Source organism: Battus philenor, unplaced genomic scaffold, assembly GCF_028537555.1.
Source record: "Battus philenor isolate CCGP_79_NKW_IND1 unplaced genomic scaffold, ilBatPhil1.0.hap1 SCAF_22, whole genome shotgun sequence".
NCBI classification, from domain to species: Eukaryota; Metazoa; Arthropoda; class Insecta; order Lepidoptera; family Papilionidae; genus Battus; species Battus philenor.
Window position 1 is genome coordinate 10,514,612 of NW_027181685.1, and position 21,068 is coordinate 10,535,679.

At 40.6% G+C, this 21,068-nt stretch overlaps 2 protein-coding genes across 2 annotated transcripts; one reads left to right on the plus strand and one right to left on the minus strand.

The window, feature by feature from the left end:
• Positions 1 to 145: 145 nt before the first annotated feature.
• LOC137923792 (UPF0587 protein CG4646) lies at positions 146 to 3,030 on the plus strand. The gene is made up of 3 exons (XM_068767065.1): positions 146 to 456; positions 1,181 to 1,300; positions 2,823 to 3,030. The coding sequence occupies exons 1-3, from the start codon at positions 207 to 209 to the stop codon at positions 2,936 to 2,938; spliced, it is 486 nt and encodes a 161-aa protein (XP_068623166.1). The 5' UTR covers positions 146 to 206; the 3' UTR covers positions 2,939 to 3,030.
• A 4,091-nt stretch (positions 3,031 to 7,121) lies between these two features.
• Positions 7,122 to 10,453, minus strand: LOC137923761 (uncharacterized). Its single transcript, XM_068767027.1, has 3 exons — positions 10,439 to 10,453; positions 9,196 to 9,326; positions 7,122 to 8,214 (listed from the first exon to the last, which is right to left on the minus strand). Exons 1-3 carry the CDS (start codon positions 10,451 to 10,453, stop codon positions 7,122 to 7,124), a joined length of 1,239 nt encoding a protein of 412 aa, XP_068623128.1.
• Positions 10,454 to 21,068: the final 10,615 nt, after the last annotated feature.

Sequence of the window (21,068 nt, forward strand, 5' to 3'; positions counted from 1 at the left end):
CCCAAAGTTTAATAAACGCAAGGAGTTTCTCATAGAAATATTTCTATGGCACTACGCATAATACATGTAACACGGAGTCGTAAGATCTACCGTCCATTGACTTACCTGTCAAATGAAAAAAAAAACTGACATTTCATCTAAACCGTCGTATTTATTATATTTTATCCGGTGTTTGAAACACTATTAGAACTACTAATACTCAAAAAATGGTGAAAATAGCTTTACAAATTAAGGCGACATTAGAATGTGTTGAAAAGTTGTACACAAATCATCCTTACTATCAGTGGTTTTTAAAACTAAAATGCGGTAGCTGTGGTGAGGTTTCGGAGAAGTTCCATGACCTCACGGAAGCCGAGAAAATTCCACAGAAACACAACAGGTCCGAAACCAATCTTTTAATTAAATGCAAGTTGTGCTCCAGAGAAAATAGTATGGATGTCATTGAGGGAAGCAATGGTATATTTGTACTTATTATAATATATATTGCTAACTTAAATTTACAAGATGATTGGTTATAGATGTGAAAGCTTTAAAGGGCTAAATGTACAGCTCATTTCCTGTCCATTAATATTTGGTACATCCTATCTAAAGATCAAGTTTCAGATATAAAGCAACAATAACTGTAATAATAAAAATAAATAGTAATTTTTTAAAATAAGTTTTAATTTTGAAAATGCTTTTCATTTTTAAAGTTTGAATTACAATAATCAAATACATATTTATAGTAATTATTGTTTACAATCTGTCCCTGTAGATTCTGTAATGTTAGATTATTGGCTTATGGCATTACCATAGGAAAAATACATATTTCAGAGTGAAACTAAACAGTGAATAGGTGTAAAAGCTTTGAAGATTTTTACACACAAATAAGCTATACATTTACCCTAGATTTTTTGGTCGATATATTCTACTGCAGTATTTACTACATGCTGTTATAACCAGCAAATGTACAATATAATTCATTGGTTAGTTGATTAAAACTATGTCAATTAAATAGATAATATTCTTACTTGTTATTTGCTCACTTAAAAATGTAACTGCACATAATAATTGTCTGCAATCCGCATTTCTTTACAATGGTAAACATCCAGTAGGATGGTTGAAAAGTTATTAGTTTTTGTATAAAATATCTATTTTTTCTGTACATACAATTCAATTATAAATATGGTGAATTTTGCAGGAGTGTATACAAGTAATGATGTTGGCAAATTCAAAACACTTGTAATATTCGATTGTAGAGGTATAGAGCCAGTGGATTTTGAGCCTAAGTCTGGATGGATTGCAGAGGCTGAAGATGATGGTAATTGAAATTTCTTTTTAGTACATATGAACGACCTTCATCATCATCATGTCTGCTGATAGACCCCAACTACAAAGTATAGGCCTCCCCCAAAGTTTTTCTCAATGACTGGTCTTGGACTCCCAAAGTATGTACATTTTGTTTTCTCAAGACCTAACAGTGTTGTGCAGAGATCTGAACGCTCCAGCTGTACAAGCTACACATTGTCTGTGACTCCTGCTTCTACATTCTAATTAGTCATTCTTTGTATCTATATTTTATTTATAACAATCAAGCAATTATATACCACTTTTACACTGAAGTACATATAAAATAACTTTACTAGACCTGAGTTCTCGTCCAAGCAAAATGTATAAATGTCTTTTATCTACACTTGGCAGAAAATGTAGCCTTTTTTGTAGTCTCCTGACATCTCTCTTTCTTTAATATTTCATGTGAACTAATTCTATATATATGAGAGAGGCTATGGCTGAAATAACAATGTTGATAATTACATTGTTTCTCTTTTTAAATAATTTTTTACAATGTTATGAAACCTGTAAGTTTTCCTGACAAATTCCTAACAAAAAAAGATTGTATAAAAAATGTCTTACACTATTAATTTTGATTTATGGCAGTTATATGTGATCTAACCTCAAACCTTATTTCCAAGCTTACAGTTGCTTAATGAGTTTTGAATTTGTCTGGTTCGAAAATAACTGCCATAGCGCTGCAGTTTGGGAAGTTGAAATAGTAGTGGGCAGGCCACATAGCATAAGGAACAGATGCCCGCAGGGATATTAAGGTTTTAGAGTGGAGACCAGGCACTACCAAATACAGGGGTTGATGTTTACCCACAAGGTGGATAGATAATCTTTTTAAGTTTGTCAGAAGATACTGGATGCATGCTGCTTCTAGCCAATCCTATTGGAAATCTGTAAAGGAAACTTCTGTGCTTTAGGGTTCTAGTGTATAGACTAAGAGCTGGCAAGTGCAGAGGAAGATGTCTACCCACAAGGTGAAAATGAAATGTTGAGTTTGTCACTCAGAAGATACTGGATGCATGCCGCTTATAGGCAGTCCAGGAAATCTGTAAAGAAGACCCCTGTGGGGCAGTGGACTCCTCCTGTTTAAAATATATCAACATAGTCTCCACAACAAAACAAATTACTCCCACACAGACATTCTGACATTTCTCATTCATACATCATACATACACACATTGCCACTTCACCTCACCTTTTCTCTGTAAGGACAATGTTCACTTACATTCTGTATTTTATATGAAATGATGCAATCCTTCGGTTTGATAATAAATAGACAATAGTGTTATTGTGACTTTGTTATTAAACATTTGAGTCAGAATAAATGGGAGGATTCCATCCATATCACCTCCCAGAAAGGAGGTTGAAGATGATTTTTTTTCTAAATTTGTAATATTTTTTCTGCCAGTAACAAACTCTTTTTGCTGTGGGCATAGTATTTTTGCAATCAATTTCAATTGTGTGTCTAATTTAAATCAAGTCTAATTTTTTTTTTTCAGGAAAAAAGTTTGAAGAAGTTGACCTTTCGGAGAAGGAATGGGTGGATTATGATGAGAAAAATCAGAACTCAGTAGGTGTATATGAGCTGGAGTGGCAGTTTATTAAAGTGAAATAATTGCAACAATTTGACAAACAATGTAAATACTTTATTTAAGAATGCATTTCTTTGTACTGATTAATTGTATTAATAATTTTTTGTTAAAAAAGAAATTATGAATTTCATGTTTTATCTAATAAAAATATATTTCTTTGGTTCACCATAATTGGAGTGTTTTTTTTTTCACCTTAATTATAATAATTTAATTAAACAGGAATATACAGATACTATGCTGTTTTTTAGCATTTTGATTACATTTCTGCCATTTAATATTAAATAAATGTTATAATTTTTTTTAATTTATTATTTTACTCACAAAGAATTCCTTTCCCTTGCTTTACAATTAGGTTGTCTATTTAAGTTTTCACTTCATAAAATATACAATTATTTGGACCCCGACGTATGAAAACATAGTCACGATGAGGAAAGTCACTTGACGCAATATTAAGCGCGATAATGAACCATTAGTTATTGCAAAATATTATTAATTATGTGAGATTTTGTGTCAATATAACAATTTCAGACTTATATGGGTATCAATTGCAATTAGTTGTTACAAACATTTTGTATAAGGAATCTGCTTATGTAGCATCAATGTGCTGTTCAATCAGGTTCCAACTATTTAAGGCATGGGAAAGCACGCCCATATCTGCTGATCCAATACCACATGACCAGAAGTATTGTTTTAATAAATAGGTATTACGGAGGACAATCCATCTTCACACTTCGAAGTGGATAGTTAGATTAGTTAACATATAAGTTTAATTTGAAATTTTTTCTTACAAAAAGATATTACATGTAAATTTTTTTCGATCTTTCGGTTTTAACGATCAAGATCAGATCAACAATCAGATAATTTGTCGTGGGTTTTAATAAAGGTGTGTCTAATCAAAATATATGCTTTCTCTTTAATCTTTAACGCATTTTGTATCATTAAGTAAATCAGAAGCAAGCTGGAAACGTTTATACTAGAAAAGAATTAGTAGCATGACAGACGATTTCAATTATTATTTTTATATATCAAACTACTGTGCCTCGCGACTTAATCCGCGTGCAAAGTAACAAAAAAAATTTTAGTTTTTTATGTGAGCGTGACATGAGACAATTTACATAAATTCTTATGTCACACACATTTCGAAATGTCATCATTCGTTCGTTGTTTTTCTTTCAATTCAAATCAGCATTTACTGTCACGGAAAGAAATGAAATTCAATGGAATGACAGTGACGCCATGTGTTGAAAATCGGTCATTTGTTTACGATTCTATGATGGATATACAGACAAACATTAATTTCTATATATATAGATTGTCGTGAAAATTGCTGAGAATGACCCACCGATAGATTTCCTTATTTTAATTAATTAATATATTTCTGTAAAAAAGCCTACTTATGTCACTGATTTATGGTGCAATTACTTTAAGTTGGTCCATCTGCAGCTGCCACCATAAATGTTATTGTCCAATTGTTAACTTGCGAGTATAGACCGTCGACACACTTTAAGCGAAAAGAGAACAATCGTCATGTTAGTTGACGACGTCAATACAGGGTACCGCGTTGGCCAACGCTATGACGCATGACAAGGAACATTCATAGTAAAATTCTCGACAACACAAGCATTCCTTAATAACATTTTGTATAGGTTTAAAAACTTCTCGATTTTTAATTTCCTATTCCAATAATAATTAATATACTTTAAAAAGTCTGTATTTATGTTGACAAAACGACGACACGTAGACCTAAAAAACCTACTGTTAAAATACATACATTACTCTCAGAACAAAAAACATGCAAAGATTCCAGCCGGCTATTGTTTTTCACGTCATCGCCTCTGCGTGCACTGTCTTGTACGCATCACGCGTGACGCGTAAATATGACATGTCCTCGTTCCAATTCAAAATAAGGCATCTTTCGATTTGATAATAACAGGAGTAGTCCATAGTAGCGTAGTATTTTTTGGCATAGTAACTCACTACTAAATGGAAAACATTTTTTACCTACCTCCTCGCGGAAATAGGTAAACCTAAACACGTCCAAGTCAAAACCAGATAATGCCGCCACTTCCCTTAACTCGCTGACATAAACATAATGTATTTTTTATAAATTTTTGACAAATAGCTTAACAAGTATGGCATGAGTAACTTAATGTAAAAACAAATTCATTCCTTCGTCGCTCGAAATTTAAGAGAACTTGCTACGCCATATGTTACATAACCTGAAAGTGAAATACTATTGAATAATTTTTTTTTCAACTTATAATTTTTTACACAATTCTATATTGTGTAATTTTGATCTTTTGGTTCTTTTATTATTCTTTTAATTTGATGTAAATTTGTATTACTGTTCCTATATGAAAGAGCGCCAAATTTTGTTTTGTTTTAGTCCTGGATATGTAATATTATTTCTATATACAACGCGTTATATCTAATTCGGTAGCAGAATTCCTTTTGCCGAGTAGAGTTCAGATATTTTACAAAATTCAATCCGCAAGGGTTTTGGGAGCGTTTAAAAAGATTACTATTTTCAAACTATTACTTATGTAGACATTAAATTTGACTAGATTATTTTTTGGTACGTTGAGTATAATATTAAATTTTGTTATATTCTTCCGTCGTTTTTTAAAAATAAGGCATCTAACAATATTGTTTCCGTGAAATTTTGAGAGCTAGATGGAATAAATATAACAAAAATGCATTTAATTACACTACACTACTACATTACACTATAATCAGTGTTTAATAGACAAAAGCAAATTAAAATCTGTTTACAAAAATCAAAATCTTGAGTTTTTTGTTAAGATGCATTGATCTTGTAGAAAATTGATTTTATAATTCTTATTCAGTAAAACTAAACTTGAATAGACGTGGTTTGACCATCATTTTTTTGTGAACATGTGCTCTTGATGCGTCAATAAGTGATCATTGAATGAGGAAAAGGAAGCGACAAACGAAAGTGAAACAGTCGCGGTCGAATAAATGCGTGAAAACTCAACGCATATAATTGATTCGATTCAGTGATACCAACAACAAACGTAACATGGGAAAGAAAAAGTTCCATTTGCATTTGTTGTGAAGATACTCCCGTGAAAAATTTTATTCCACTGCGCTTTATATGTACGTGACTTAGTTAAAACTTTTTTAACTGGACATATACACAGGTTAGCTGTATCGTCGTATGTTCAATCTGATATTTAACCGCCAGACAGAACGACGCGTGCAAAGATTTAAAGGAGCGAATGTACAGGTCATTTGCTATCAATTAATGTTTTGCACACTCTATTTAAAAATCAAAACAAATCGATTGTTTTGAATAATCTGTTTATATTAAAGTTAACTATTATCTACTATCAGTCTTTAAAAACATTACAGCCAGAAGTTACTAGCCAGTCGTTTTCCATTATAATAAAAATTTAATATGATATATTTCAGAGTGACCACTTTCTTTAAGACAGTCGGAAGCTTAAGTTGAGCTCAGGCAAGATTCTATGATAACCTATAATCGTGCAGTAATATATTGCGAATTTTTGCTTCTGATTATGGTATTAATTATTATGTATTTATTGAGTTTTATCCGTAGAATGAATCTAATTAAAAATTCTTTATATTGTACTGTGAAACTGAAGTAATAAAAATTTATTATACATGTATCACTTTAGTTTTTTTAAGCTATTAAATTTGCATTATTCGCTACGATCGATATTTGATCACCATCATCATTTTAGCTGTAATATGAACGTCCACTGTTGGACATAGGCCTTCCATAGATTTCCATGGAAAACGGAAGCAGCCTGCATCCAGGGTTTTCCGACAACCTCAAACAGGTCGTATTTCTACCTTGTTTGCTTTTTGTTGACATTAGTTTTGTTTGCCGGTCTGTGGTACAAAAAAGCAGCTATATGCCTTGCTACTTCAACTAGCTAATCTGCTGGGTTTTGTCGTTCATTGCTGTTCGTTTACGGATACCCTCATTGCTGATTGGATTTCTGAGTAATCGAAGATATTTCAATATTTAAAATTTGATCTAACAAAGGAAAACTAGGATGACAAATAAAGAAATATAACATCACAGCATCTCATTTACTCATATACACGTATCCCACAATTGTCATGCGCATCCCTACTATCCTATAAGGTACAATGATAAACCTTACATTCTAAATTTTCTAATCTCTAGATTAATTTAGTGAACAGATTTCATTCTCATCAAGGCGTCTCCGTAGACGATGACCCGGTTTCATCAGTCAATGTCCGAAATCCAGTAAAACCAGTGTTACCGTGAACAGTGACCGTGTGTTCAGGTGTATTAGTTGCTATATTATCTGATCTCGTTTCACTAATATAACTGTCTCCTCCCTTACTCATATAAGACCTGTCTTCGCTCATTAAATATGGATGGTGAATATATACAGGAACTTCCACGGGCACCTTCACCGGAACTTTTACCGGCACTTTCACCGGATACGGAACTTTAACCGGATATGGTACTTTTTTCTCTACCGGATAAGGTTTCGGTACGTACACCGGTATTCGTTTTTCAATTTCAACTTTTTGTGGTACAAATATTTGAACCGGTACCTTCTTCTCGACCTCGACAGGATAAGGCACTCTCTTTTCGATTGTCACTGGAACAGGATGTGGCACCTTCACTGGGTATGGCTGTGGATATGGTACTTTGACTGCTACATGTCTGATTACTTCCACTGGTTCTCTTACTTTCACTTCCACGGGGTAAGGCACTTTACGTTCGACTGGATAAGGCTGGGGAACTAGAACTTTAACGGGCACTGGGTAAGGCACTTTCTTTTCGACTGGCACTGCGACCGGTCTATCTACCGGCACCTCGACTCGAACTGGAAATGGTACTTTTTTCTCCACTGGATACGGCACTGGATGCGGTACTTTAACTTCAACTTGTTTCACTATCGGCACGTGATGGATTATCGGGTATGGTTTCGGAACGTACTCCTTTTCTACAACTTTGACAGGTATTGGTTGAGGTACTTTGACCGCCACGGGATATGGAATCTTTTTCTCGACTGTAACTGGATATGGTCTATCCATTATTTTGATCTTTTCGACTGGATAAGGAACAGGTACCTTCTTTTCTACAGGATAGGGTTTGGGTACTTCGACCTTGAACGGAACTTTGACAGGTTTTTCAACAGTTTTTATATATCTATGATGGTGATGGTGATGATGATGCTTTATTTTGGTGACTATCTTTGGCGGGTAGTGGCCGTGGTGCGTTGGGAGGTCCGTCACAATGAACGGCGCTGGAGAGTGTAACCCCCGCGAACTGTAATCAGAATATACAAATGGATTCAGTTGTTTCTTCGTGAAGAAAACCATCTTCTTTCTCTGCAGTACCGGTGTTAATTTTTGGTGTTGATTTATTGTATTTAGTCCGTTGGGATTGACGAAGAGCATTCGATTTCTTGGCGTCAGTACGTTTTGGTATAGAACGTCTGATCGCTTATTAATTGGAGTTTGGGTTTTCAATTTGAACGAGGGGTAATGGGTTGGTACTATTGGTACCCAATCGTTTATTTCGTATTCATCGAAGCTCGGAGCTTGTGTAGTGAATTTTTTTTTCGGTACTCTAGTTACAGGGCGGTAACCACGTTTTGGTTTCGAGGTTGTTGTTTCAGTAGCTTTGTCTACTATATTTAATGTTCTGAAACCTATACGTGTGCTTGCTGCTATTTCGTTTTCTGATAAGTTTGAATTTGTATTCGTTTCATTTCTGTCTAATGACGCCGTCTCGTTGTGAGAGGTTGCATTCATCTTTTCCAAAATTCTCTTTGGCCATATTCTTTTTGTTCTCAACAGTCGTGTTGTCGTTGTTGGAGCGGCTGTTGTTGTTGTGGTGTTGGATATTTTTGGTGGTTTAACAATATCTGAACGTATGCCGTTGATTGTTTGTATCGGTAAACTGAATTTAGGACTTTTCGCTACATATGTCTTCCCCGGTGCAGCTAAAATAAGTGATGTTCTAGATTGGCTGGTGTAGTAATGGTGACCTGGTGGTAAGGGAATAACTCGAGGGAATCTGAATAGGGAATTTGACATTGGTTGAAATTTATGAGAATATGCATATGGTTTTGGTTTTGCAACGCTTTTCAAAGGACCATGGTACTGTTTTGATATTTCGAGTATTCTTTTTTGTTTTTCAAGAGTAGGTATGATTGGTGGTTTTGTGGTCGGCCTCTGCTCAGGTTTGTGGGTGTGGTTGGTCGTTAGGGGATGGTCTGGTGGGGTTTGGGAAGAGTTTACGTACTTTGGACCCTTCACAATAGTAATAGTTTTAATTTTCGACTCTTCCGCTATCTGGTCCGTTTGATTTTTGTTGAGTACCGTCGCGCCACCATCATGGACGGCTATCGCTAACGCAATGATCAGGAATGCCGTCTGAAACAAAACCATTCATGCTATTAGGTCCTTGCGAGTTTTGGAATTTTTTTAATTGATATATTTTTATTCTTCATACGCAATAGTTGTTTATGCTCCAAATTCATGTTTATTTATTAGTATGATTTTGTTAAAATAAGTTTGTTTAAAAAAAATTTCATAGGTACATAAATTAATTTTTAACCTAACATTTTTCACGTCACAACCCGTTAAGAATTATTTTAAGTTATTAAAGATTTAAAACACTGCAACAAATATGACCTTATATATTAGTTATACATTTAATTTATTATTATTATTTTATTGATATATTTTTATTATAGACTGTTAACCTTAAAAAAGTCAAATTCAATGGCCAGTTGAATGCTTTTTTTCAACAGCTATTTACGAACTCTGCTTATTTACGGGATCGGTAATGTATTGTTAACGCGAAAGGACTGTAGTGTTTGTCGCTAGGTACAAGAGTCTAATTAACAATGTTTGTTTCAATTACAAGGCTAGGTATCTCTAATTCAACGATGTCCATTTCTGCTAGCAAGGAATCCGTTACTAGCAGACGTAAATGGACATATTATGATAGCTTTGTTCATATTTGAGCAATCGTGGTGCGAATTCAAATTATATATTACAATATTGTGAATATGATTAATCATATGAATGTTCTATTGGTTAAGTCTCTTCGTTAAATGTATTTTTAATGTTGGTTTAACATTTTAATTTTTCATCAAATATATATTTTTTTACTTATTCATAGAAATTATCTATTGTTTGATTTACATAATTTTAATATTAAATGGTTGATAAATAATAATAAAAACAATTATGTTACATTAATTGAAAATATAATTATTTTATTAATGGCAACACTGAACTTGTATTTGTTGTTTTAATTATTGATTACATTCTCGTTAATTATTAAAAATTACCTTACTTCGGGTAATATTCTCGTATGAAGTATCATATTTACTGTAATTCATCACAAATCACAATTAGTATTTCAAATCACAAAAACACTTTCACATGATCACCTCACTAAGGATTTGTTTATAAAAAAAATATTTATTTTTCCCGCGCTTTTTATTTGTTTTTGTTATCCCTAGTGTTGTACCTACCGATAAATGTTGCATAGTGTGGAGCGGCGGCCGTTCGCGGACATGTACGTAATGGTAAGTCTAAGGAAGCGTTACTGACTTAAATAGCGTTCGAATAACACGAGCTTGGGGATTAAACTTTCTCCGTAGTAATTTGATCTTTTGTTTATATTTTTACGTCAATTAAATGTCAATAGTCAGAAATCGATATTTTAATGCCATAAATCGATTCATTCATGTTAACAGGACATTTATGTCATAAAAGTGTGAGCACTCAATTGGCTACTAGGCTATTAGTTTTCAAATTCAATTTTCATTTGGAATAAATCTAGATTATACCTAAATTCGCAGAGTACATAGTATTTTTTTTAAAATAATTACTTTATTTAAAACAGTTTTAAATATGTAAGGAAAATATTCGATTACAGTGGCCCACTAAGGATTAATGTAATCAAAAAAAAAACATTTTATTATGATTACCTAATAATTTTGATTTTGATTTCGATTTTTTTTATTATCTTCGTTCCATCCAAATATAATAATATTTAGCTTAAATTATTATAATTTTCTATTGATTGTACTAATGTACTTGTTGATGATCCCTATAAAAATAATAATTTAATGTAAGCAGTAAAAGTAAAATAGGTAATCATTTTGTTAAATTCAAAATTATTGACTGTCCAGTCAACGTTGTCATGTTGCTTTCAGAAACTGGTTCCATTAATTTTACATTCGAAGCAGGAAACTCTGTAAAGGTTATGTAAGAGCTACATCGCCCAAAATCTTTATTTATCCACAATCTACATCGTAATAATCAAACAAAGAAATCTACTTTTTTTCTGAAAAACGATTATAAATTGTAATTTATTGATACACCTGTTATTCAACGCCCTTCCTGTTTCCGCAGTTCCGTGCGGTATCTCTAATAACAACAGTAATGTCAGTTGCACAACGCAGTAAATTCGGCACGCAAATAGAACACTTTATTATATGCCGTATCGTGATAGGTTATTTAATTGCATTTTATAAGAAAGTATATATTTTCCATTGAGTTCATTTCGTACAGTTTTTCATTTTAATAAAAAACACATCGGTGTTCAGATATCCCATAAATGCATGTGCAATGAATTGTATAAAATAGGTATGTTATAAGATAATTTTACATCTTGTAATCATTTTAAGAGCGATACAATTGAGAATACATAAACCATCTTCAAACTTTGTGTTGTATCTTCATTACTTGCCACATTATGCCAATGGCACGGCATCAAGTTGGATACCACTAAATATTAAACGTATTTATATAATACTTATGTCTCCTTCCTCCGGGCAGGAGAATTCTATACCAAACTGTCTTATCCGTGGATGTCTCAAGTAGCTGTCTGGTGCATCCAGGTCCCTTTCTACACGCCCTGCTTCGTATGAAAAGGGCTGCTTCTTGGAGGCTGCTTATTCTGATCAGGAGAAAGAAACCCGGCGAGGATAAGAGCTGACTGTAGTAAGGCAGTCCAGTGGGTACTAGCGATCGTCTATGCGAAGTCCAGCTGGATCGCGCTGAGCTGCCTCCGAATCTGCAGTTGCATAGCCGCCGGCGCTCATGCACTCGCTGCGTACAAAATGATCGACTTCAGCACCGCTGTTCTGGTTACCTCCGGGTACAGGCCCCAAGATAACTTAACGGCCCAGCACAGCTGGCGATAGAGGCCCTGGGCCTGCGCAAGTTCTAAATGTGACAGTCGAACGTAAAGCTATCATTAACTATGAGATCTAGTATCTGGACCTCCCTAGTCAGACTAAGCGGCTCATCTCCTATGCTGAGCAGTTGTCAAACTTCAGTTAGCACCAATAGGTTACCTTCATCACTTTTGTCTTGTGAGTAGCGAACCTAAGCTTGTTTCTGACTCCCCGCTTCTGTACATGGGCAGGAACCTCGTTGGCCTTACTTTAGATATCCTGAGCCTTCTGTCATATAATATCTATATAATTCTTCGACCAAAAATAAAAAAAGATTGTTTAAATGAGAAAATAAAATAATAATAATAACACTTTTATTGTCACGTAGAAGTCAAACTAATACCATAAAGACAGCAACGTAACTGGTATTAGTTAATCATCTAAAAGTAATATTTGCAGCTCGAACGAAAACAGTCTAAATTAAAATAAGATTAAAAAGGGGACGTTTATATATTTATAATATATTACAAATTGAAATGCAAGTATTATTTTCAGTAAGTTTTATTTCACGTTATAAAAACTCTATCGGCTTAGTTCACTGAAGTTACGAAGCACGCAATACAACGTTAGAAGAAACTAAAAAAGTACGCTTCCACTAGAATTCTTTCAATGTCGTAAATATTCTACACTACCCAAAACGGTAACATACGAAAGTAGCATAATCTTCCCTCTCACGCGACGACTATATGACTAGCCAGGTACACTGCACACCGTCTTCGTCGCCAGTCGATTACTAACCAATCTCGTCGGAAACGAGATCAGATCGTATATCACAGAGGACGTCAACCTCCGATACAAGCGTTGCTAGAGTTTTTTCCGCCACTTCTTCAAATGCTCTCCGATGAAGTGATAGTGATATTAGCGACAATAACTCTGTCCTTTCGGGCGCCCTCATGTCGGAATGCTAAGCAGGTACGATCAACGAGTGACAGCCCAAGCAGAGAACATCGTGAGGGCCCTTTTTTTTTTTTTTTTTTTTTTTTTTTTTTTTTTTTTTTTTTTCAATTCGTACCCCTATCTAGTTTGGGACAGGGTCTTTTGTATCAATATAATTTTTCACATTTCTTATTATTTTCTTTCTCTTCTTTCTTTCCTTATAATGTCATTTCTTTCATTCTATTTTCTATCTTTCATTCCACAATTCATCTTTCTTTCTCATTCGCCCTATTCAGCTTTCATTCTTCCCTCTTTTCTTATTAATAATTACATTTTTATCTTTTTATTTACATTTGGATTTCTTATTTTATAATTATTTTTTATTTATCACAGTCTTATTTCTTAATTTTTTCCCATTTTATTGTCGCTTTGTTACTTACTTATGTTTGTCTTTTATTTATTTCTATTGTTCTTTTAACTATTTCTTTGCAGAGGGTTATGAAATCTTGCTGGTATTCTCCGCCTATCAGGGAGGCTATTGACTCCTCCCTGATTTGAACCCCAGACCGGCACTCGAAGCCGAACCGGAGTCCCCCGAATGCGGGACACCGGGCCACAAGGTGGATCACGGTCTGGTCCACGCCCGGTTCACAGAAGCACGAGGGGTCCTCCTTGAGCTTGAACCTATGAAGGTACTCAGAGAACCCCCCGTGCCCCGTGAAGAGCTGGGCCGAGACCGCGTCCACCTCGATGCTGCGGAGCACGCGGTAGGCTGAGACGGCGTCCGGGAAAAACATCCTCGTTACCGAAGCCGTCGTTCCTTCCACATACCTCCTGTTCCATTCGTCGAGCGACTCCAGTCTCAGTTGCCGCTTGACGAATGAAACAGGGCATCTCTCGTACTCTGGTCGTCTTTTACTCTTCAGGGCCGCTTCCTTGGCCAGCTGGTCCGCCCTCTCGTTCCCCTCCATCCCCGCGTGCGCTTTCACCCAGAACAACCTTACATCCTTCCCTTTCTCTCTCGCTTTCATTACATTCTCCTTCACTCTTAACGCTAAGGGATGGAGGGTGTCCGATCTTGCGACAGTTTCGAGAGCGGACCGCGAGTCGCTCAGTACGGCACAGACTTGCGCCGACTCGCCGGCCGCGTACCCTGTTGCCTCAGCTAGAGCCAGCAGCTCTGCCTGGTATACGGTGCAGAAGTTGCCCAACTTGAGTTTCTTTGTGTATGACTCTACGGCGCCCCGCTTGACGCAGAACGCCGCACCCACCTTATCCTCTATGCGGCTGCCGTCGGTATAAATTACCAGATCGGCAGCCGCGGTGGCAAGTCGGACTTCCTCCGCACTTTCCCCCAGACAGGAGAACTCCACACCAACTTGACCAGACGGGTGTGGTAGTCTCAGGTAGCTGACCGGTACCTCCAGGTCTCGGTCCTTTACCACCTGCCGGGAATGACCCTTTCTTATTTCAAATAAGCGGGCTGCTTCTTGGACCCGAAGGTCCAGGGGAAGCAACCCGGCAAGTATAAGGGCCGAGTGCAGGGACGCGGTCCTGTGGGTCCTCGCGATCTTCTGCGCGAAGCCCCGCTGGACCGCGCCCAACTGCCTGCGGACCAGCAGCTTCCTAGCCGCCGGCGCCCATGCACTCGCTGCATACAAAATCGTCGGCTCCAGCACCGCCAGATACATCGTTCTGATCACCTCCGAGTTCAGACCCCAAGATACCTTCGCAGCCCTGCACAGCTGACGATAGAGGCCCTGTGCCTTCTTGCTCACGTTCTTCACGTGACTGTTGAACGTGAGCCTATCGTCAACTGTGAGGCCTAGTATCCGGACCTCCCCAGTCCGTCCAAGCGGCTCACCCCCCATGCTCAGTAATGGGTAGTCGAACTTTAGCTTGTTGGTTAGCACCATCACCTTGGTTTTGTGTGGTGCGAACCTCAGCTTATTCCTGACCCCCCACTCATGAACATGGGCGAGAACGGCGTTGGCCCGACTCGAGATGTCCTGGGCCTTCTGCCCCGAGAAGACCAGCACGACGTCATCTGCGAACGCCTGGCAGTGTGTCCCGGTCTTTGCCACCTCCTCCAGGAGAGGGTTGATGAGGAGGGTCCAGAAGGTTGGGCCGCCTACGGATCCCTGCACGCACCCCTTGGTGGTCTCTCTGGCCCACTCTGCCCCCGCGTACCGTACGGACACCTTGCGATCGCTAAAATAGCTGTCAACAAGACGCCGCAGATTCGCGGGGCAGCGAGTCTCTGCCAGTCTGCACCGTATAGCAGGCCACCAGGCGTTATCGAAGGCTCCCTCTATGTCCAATGATACCAGCACTGCGATCTCCTTCTCCTTCAGCCGGGTTCGCAGATGCTGGATCAGGTCATACAGGGAGTCTTCGGTACACCTCTGCGGCATGAAGCCGTATTGGTGGCTACTGATATACGGTGCAGTGTACCACCGGATCCTACGGACCATCATTTTCTCAAGGACCTTGCCGAGAATCGGCAAGAGTCCGATGGGCCTGTAGGATTTCGGGTGCGTGTAGTCCTCCTTGTCCGGCTTCCGCAACGCTACGACCACTGCCTCCTTCCATCTCGTGGGGAAGTGGGAAAGCGCGAGACACCGGTTGGAGAGCGCGAGGTACAGAACGGGGTCCACGGCGACGGCCGCACGGCAGATGTCCGCGGTGAGTCCGTCAGAGCCAGGTGCCTTCTTGGCGTTGAAGGTCGATACGGACCATCGGAGCTCCTCCATCGTAAACGGGGGGTCGCATGTTCCATCATGGTCCCCCGAATTGACTTCATCGGCTTTAGCTCTTACAGTTCTGTGGTCCGCATTGTCCTTCCCGGGGTCGTCCTCCGGGAAGAAAACCTCCGCCAGCAACCTGGCTGATCCCGCTGCGTCCAGCACTTTACCTGACTGGACGAGGGGGACGTCCTCTCGCCTCACCTCCGTGCGACGCATCACACGGTGGATCCCGCCCCACATGGTCTCGCGATCCTGTCTCTCACAGAAACGCTTCCAGCTATGGGTCTGAGCGCGCCTCGCCTCAAGGCGGTATGCCTCCTTCGCGTCGCAGTACTCGCGCCAGACCAGCTCCTTACGAGCCGGCCTCGCGGCCCTGATCCTTCTCTTCTTCCTCAAGACATCTGCCTTGAGGAGAGAGAGCTGTTCGGACCACCAGGGCAATTCCGTTCTCTTCCGCTTGGAGACCTTCGGCAGGACCAACTCGCAAGCGTCCCTCACGGTTTCCACATACCGACCGACCGTGCTGTCCAACGCCCCCTTTTCGGTGATCTGATTCACCTCGGTAGGCGTCAGACAGCGATCCGATAGCAGCCGAGCGACAGTTCGATGGAACTCGCCCCAGTCTGCCCTACGGGTAGTGTACTGCCGTGTGGTCCGCTTGACGTCCGTGCCTTGGGACCTCTCAAACTTCAGATTGAACACAATTGCCCTGTGGTCCGACGAGGATATGTCGTCCACGAGGCTCCAGCCCACCGCTCGGTCGAGCAGGGTGGTCGAGCAAGCAGTAATGTCGACGCGACTGGAGTAATGCTTACCGCCCCGATACGTATCAAACGTCGGCTCAGACCCCTGGTTCAACACGTGCACTCCCAGTTGGTCGAGGGCGGCTGCGACCTCCTCCCCCCTTCGGTCCGTGGACCGGCTACCCCACCAGGTGTTATGCGCATTGACGTCGCCACCCAGTACCACGTTGGCTGTCCCCAAGCCCTCCACGGCCGAGCCGATCCGGTCCAGGTATGGTCCGACGGGCGTATTAGGCTCCAGGTAGACGGACACCACCCCTATCTCCCAAGCCCCAGTCCTCAGCCTGGCCGCAGCAACGTTGCCAGACGTGAGTTGGGGACATTGAGTGATATCGATAGTGTCGTCGAATAGCACAATGGCCGCCTTGACAACCTCCCCGTTGCCTCGCGCGACACATTGTACCACCCTTGTCCCTGGGTAGTGCCTCATCTCGCCAATAGCGCCGATATACGGCTCCTGGACCAATGCGAACGCCCAGCCTCTCTTCGGCGCTTCACATATCAGCTCGGCAGTAGCGAGCTTGGACCTTTGCAGGTTTAGCTGCGCCACGCGGTACTGGTGGTGCCCTGCGCGGAGAGTGCGGTGAGTCACCTGGGTGCCCTTAGCAATACGCTACGGACGCCCGTGCTATGGTGTCCCACTTTCTCCGCACAGGACAGTCTTCGTCAAATGCGCCGTGGTCCCACCGGTCTGCCTTAGCTAGTCGGCAGTTCCGGCAGGCGGGAGGTTTCCCGGCTTGCCGATCCGGACACTCGGCGCGTAGGTGCCGGCCACCACAATGGCTGCAGCGGTCTTCGCTCTCCGCGCAATGCCGTTTGGTGTGGCCGTAACCTAGGCACCGAGTGCACTGGACTAGCGGGGAGTGATCATGCACCCGCACTCGCTGGAGGTCCACGTGCATGTAGCCCGCAGCCGTCAGCCGTCCCCAGAGCGCAGGCGACACGCGCATGACCACATGGATCGTCTGCACATTTCGCGCCCTCCTCCTGAACCTTACCTCCGCCCTCTGATCCTCCTCAGAGACGTCGACCAGCAGGTGTTTATTTTGGGTCTTAATGGCCTTTACTATTTCTTCGTTAGTATTATAGGCCATTACGTCTCTGAGCAGAACCAGTGGGTCCTTGTTTTTGACCTCTGCAAGGTTCAGGTCCCTGCCTGCCCTCCTCAGCCCCTCACGCACCCTCTCCAGCTCGACCTCTGAGCCGCAGCCCAGGATGACCCGACCGTCCCGCACCCTGCGGATCCGGTCGACCCTTATGCCGGTCTGGGTGGCGTTTAGAGCTTTCCGTATTTTTCCCAGGACCTGCTCGCCCGTGTCGGTCCCCGACGAGACCGCCACCGAGTGCTTAGGTTCGCACCCCGGTGGCGGTCTTTTTGCCGGGCCGGCCGCCACGCTCGCGTACGTGCCGGGAGGCTTCACTTTTTCTTGTACTTTTGCAGCCACGAGAGACTCCCTCAAGCCCTCCAATTCTTTGGTATTGGCTTCAAGGAGTCTCGCGTGGCTGTCTAATTTCTTAAGGAGCTCGCACTGGCTCGCCGGCAGGGGGTTTGCGGGTGGATCCTTCACTACTGCTTCCACCCGTTTCGCCCCGCTCGCCGGCTGCTCTACTGGACCCCCTTTTGGGTCCTGGGTTCTCTCTCTATGTGCGAGCTCCGCCTCCTTAAACAGTTCGTAGAGCCGATTAATGGCTATTATCACCTGCTCCTTTATTTCCGTTTTTAGGTTGCGCGAGCTGCCCAGGTGCAATTTCGCCTTTGTTAGGCACGCTCGCGCCTCCTTCATCCGGTCCGCGGAAGCCGGTTTGTCCCCTTTCGGGGATTGCCCGGCCGCCGCGGGAGCAGGTGTCGGCTCTACCGCTTTCGGCAACGTACGCGCCCTTACCTTCACGGCCGGCACGACGACACGGGGAGAGGTCCTGGGCTTTTTTACCTGCCCTTCCCACTCCCCCACACTCTTCCGGACGCTTCTAATGGGCGAGGTGCTCACCCTGCACGCCTGGCTGGCGCCTGCCTGGCTCACCTCGCCCGCGTCGGTGGTCTTTGTGGGGGTCCGGTACATTTTAGGGGTAGTCGTCTGTAACTTAAAATTCGTATATAAGTATACGCTTGCTTGTCTTATTATACTATTTGTATAAAGTTATATATAATTTGTGTACTCTTGTAGAATCAATATGTCAATATATAATTTATAGATATGTCAATATATAAAATTTGTTTAACTCTATGTGTCAATTTTTAAATAAAATATAATTTAGTCAACTTAACTCTAGTGCAAAAAGGCTCTTAACCTAAGGCAATAGGGCCACTATTCTATTGCTATTTATACTAATTCTTAAAACTATGGGATAGGTCAAAAAGACCTCACTCCCAGTGGCAGCCGCCGAGTATTTTTATTCCTAATAATTATGCCAGACCTATGTTTATTTACTGGAGGAATTTAACCTCTGTGGTGGGCGGAAAAGAAAAATGTCTACCCACCACTTTTTTATTTTATAAAACTCTTTGTAATTTCTTGTAATACTCGGCGGCTACCTTACTTATACTATGTCCAGCACTCCCGGCTCCCGGCAGCAACCCTCAAACCCTCTGCCTCGCTTAGCAGTGGGTGCCCGGCGTCGTCGAGTGTTTCCAATTGGAAAATTTCCAATTGAAATTCGTTACTTCTTCAATAACTTTTTGGGTTTTTGTCCAAAAATTTTTTGGTTTATATGCTCGCAAAGCTTACGCGAGCGCGCACAAGATAGCAGTTCAGGAAAATGGTGTTACAGCGCTTATTCTCGCGCGGCGGGTCCTTTTTGTTTTATCACTGTTCCGCACTTAATTCGAACTTTTGGTTATTAAAAATCCAATTTAATTCCGATTTTTATAATTTTCACTGATATATGTTCGGTGTTTATAGGCGGATTTTTTGATATATGATTTATTGAATTTTTCACACTAGAACCCACTCAAAACGAATTTAAACTGATTATTTGTGCGTTAAAGCGTTACGGACCGGTGCGTTCGGCTCGGGAGCGTGCGCAAGACCTCTCTCGTGAGGGCCCTTGAACTTTGTCACTTCATGGAGCGTTCACTGAAGCGATCTAAGAGCTCGACGGCCTCCTGGTAAAATAATGATATGTAACGGCCTGAGTCAAAGCTCTCCCGGAAGCTCTCAATCTTGACTACTTTAACCCTTAAATGCATGACTTCTATATACTTTAAAAATATATATAACTTGCAGAAAAGTACACTACAATGCAGGGGAAAATAGAAAAAAAAATTTTTTTGTACTTATTTATTAAAAAAAAAACTTTATTGCAGACATACAACACCATGCATTTACTTAAGTGTAGTACTCATTTTACGTTTAAGTGGTATGTTGCAGTTTATCATCATTATGCATTTAAAGGTTAAAAGAGATTTTAAGATACTGCCACCACATACCCGTTGAATCTGCAAATGCCAATTGGGCAGTAGTAAGCTCATTAATAAAATCGTCTGGCTCATATAAAATAAATTGACGGCTATTTTGTCCAATTTATATAGGGTGGGCCAAGAATACGTTAATATTTAAATGTCACAGCCCAAGCCAACAAGCCTCGCGGGACGCGGGCAGAGGCCTTGCTAGTAAATCGTTTCTCGGAAATTCAATCGCAATGGATCGCTTCACTGAACTACAACATTGAAACAACAGTTCGGTCGTTACTATGAGACGCTTGTTACGATTTAGCGTTAAATACGATTTACACAACGTATGTTAATATCTGTTATAAAGAAATGGGCGAAAAAGTTCCTACCGACTTTTCGGAGCAAAGGGAACGTGTAGCAAGATAGCGCTTCTGTTCCACGCGATCCATATTTATCAACCCACAAAGGTTCGGCTGAATTAGAATTATACCGCACATCATTACGCGGTATTTTAAAATAAATTTAAAATTACATACGTATAAAATCTAGATTGTGTAGAAATTTAAACCAATTGATTCAAATTTGCGTAAGTCGTATGCCGAAACAATGCTACATCGATTAAGTAATTTTGACATATTATATAATGAAGCCTATGTTCACCTAAACGGATATATACACAAACAGAATTGCCATGCTACAGCCAAATTTTAAATTTGACACGAGAGGCCGCTTCATTCTCCTAAACTAACCGTATGGGCAGTAATTTCAGAATGATGGTAATTTGTCAGAGATTTTCGCGGCATGTTAACGCGGGACTACTCGGCACCGATGCTCCTGAAATTTACTGGCTACAATCGTAACATATGGTTTCAGCAAGATACGGCCACATGTCAAATATGCAAATAGTACTGTTGGCGAGTGGTCAGTCTCCGAAAAAGCTGATTTCCAGACGAGGCGACATCCCATGGCCATCCAGGAGCCCCGATCTATCCACACCATTATTTAAATAGTCACGTCTACATGTATAAACCATATACGCTACGTCAACTTAAATAAAAAATCAACGAAGAGACGTTAGGCTATATTTGCTGACGAGTATT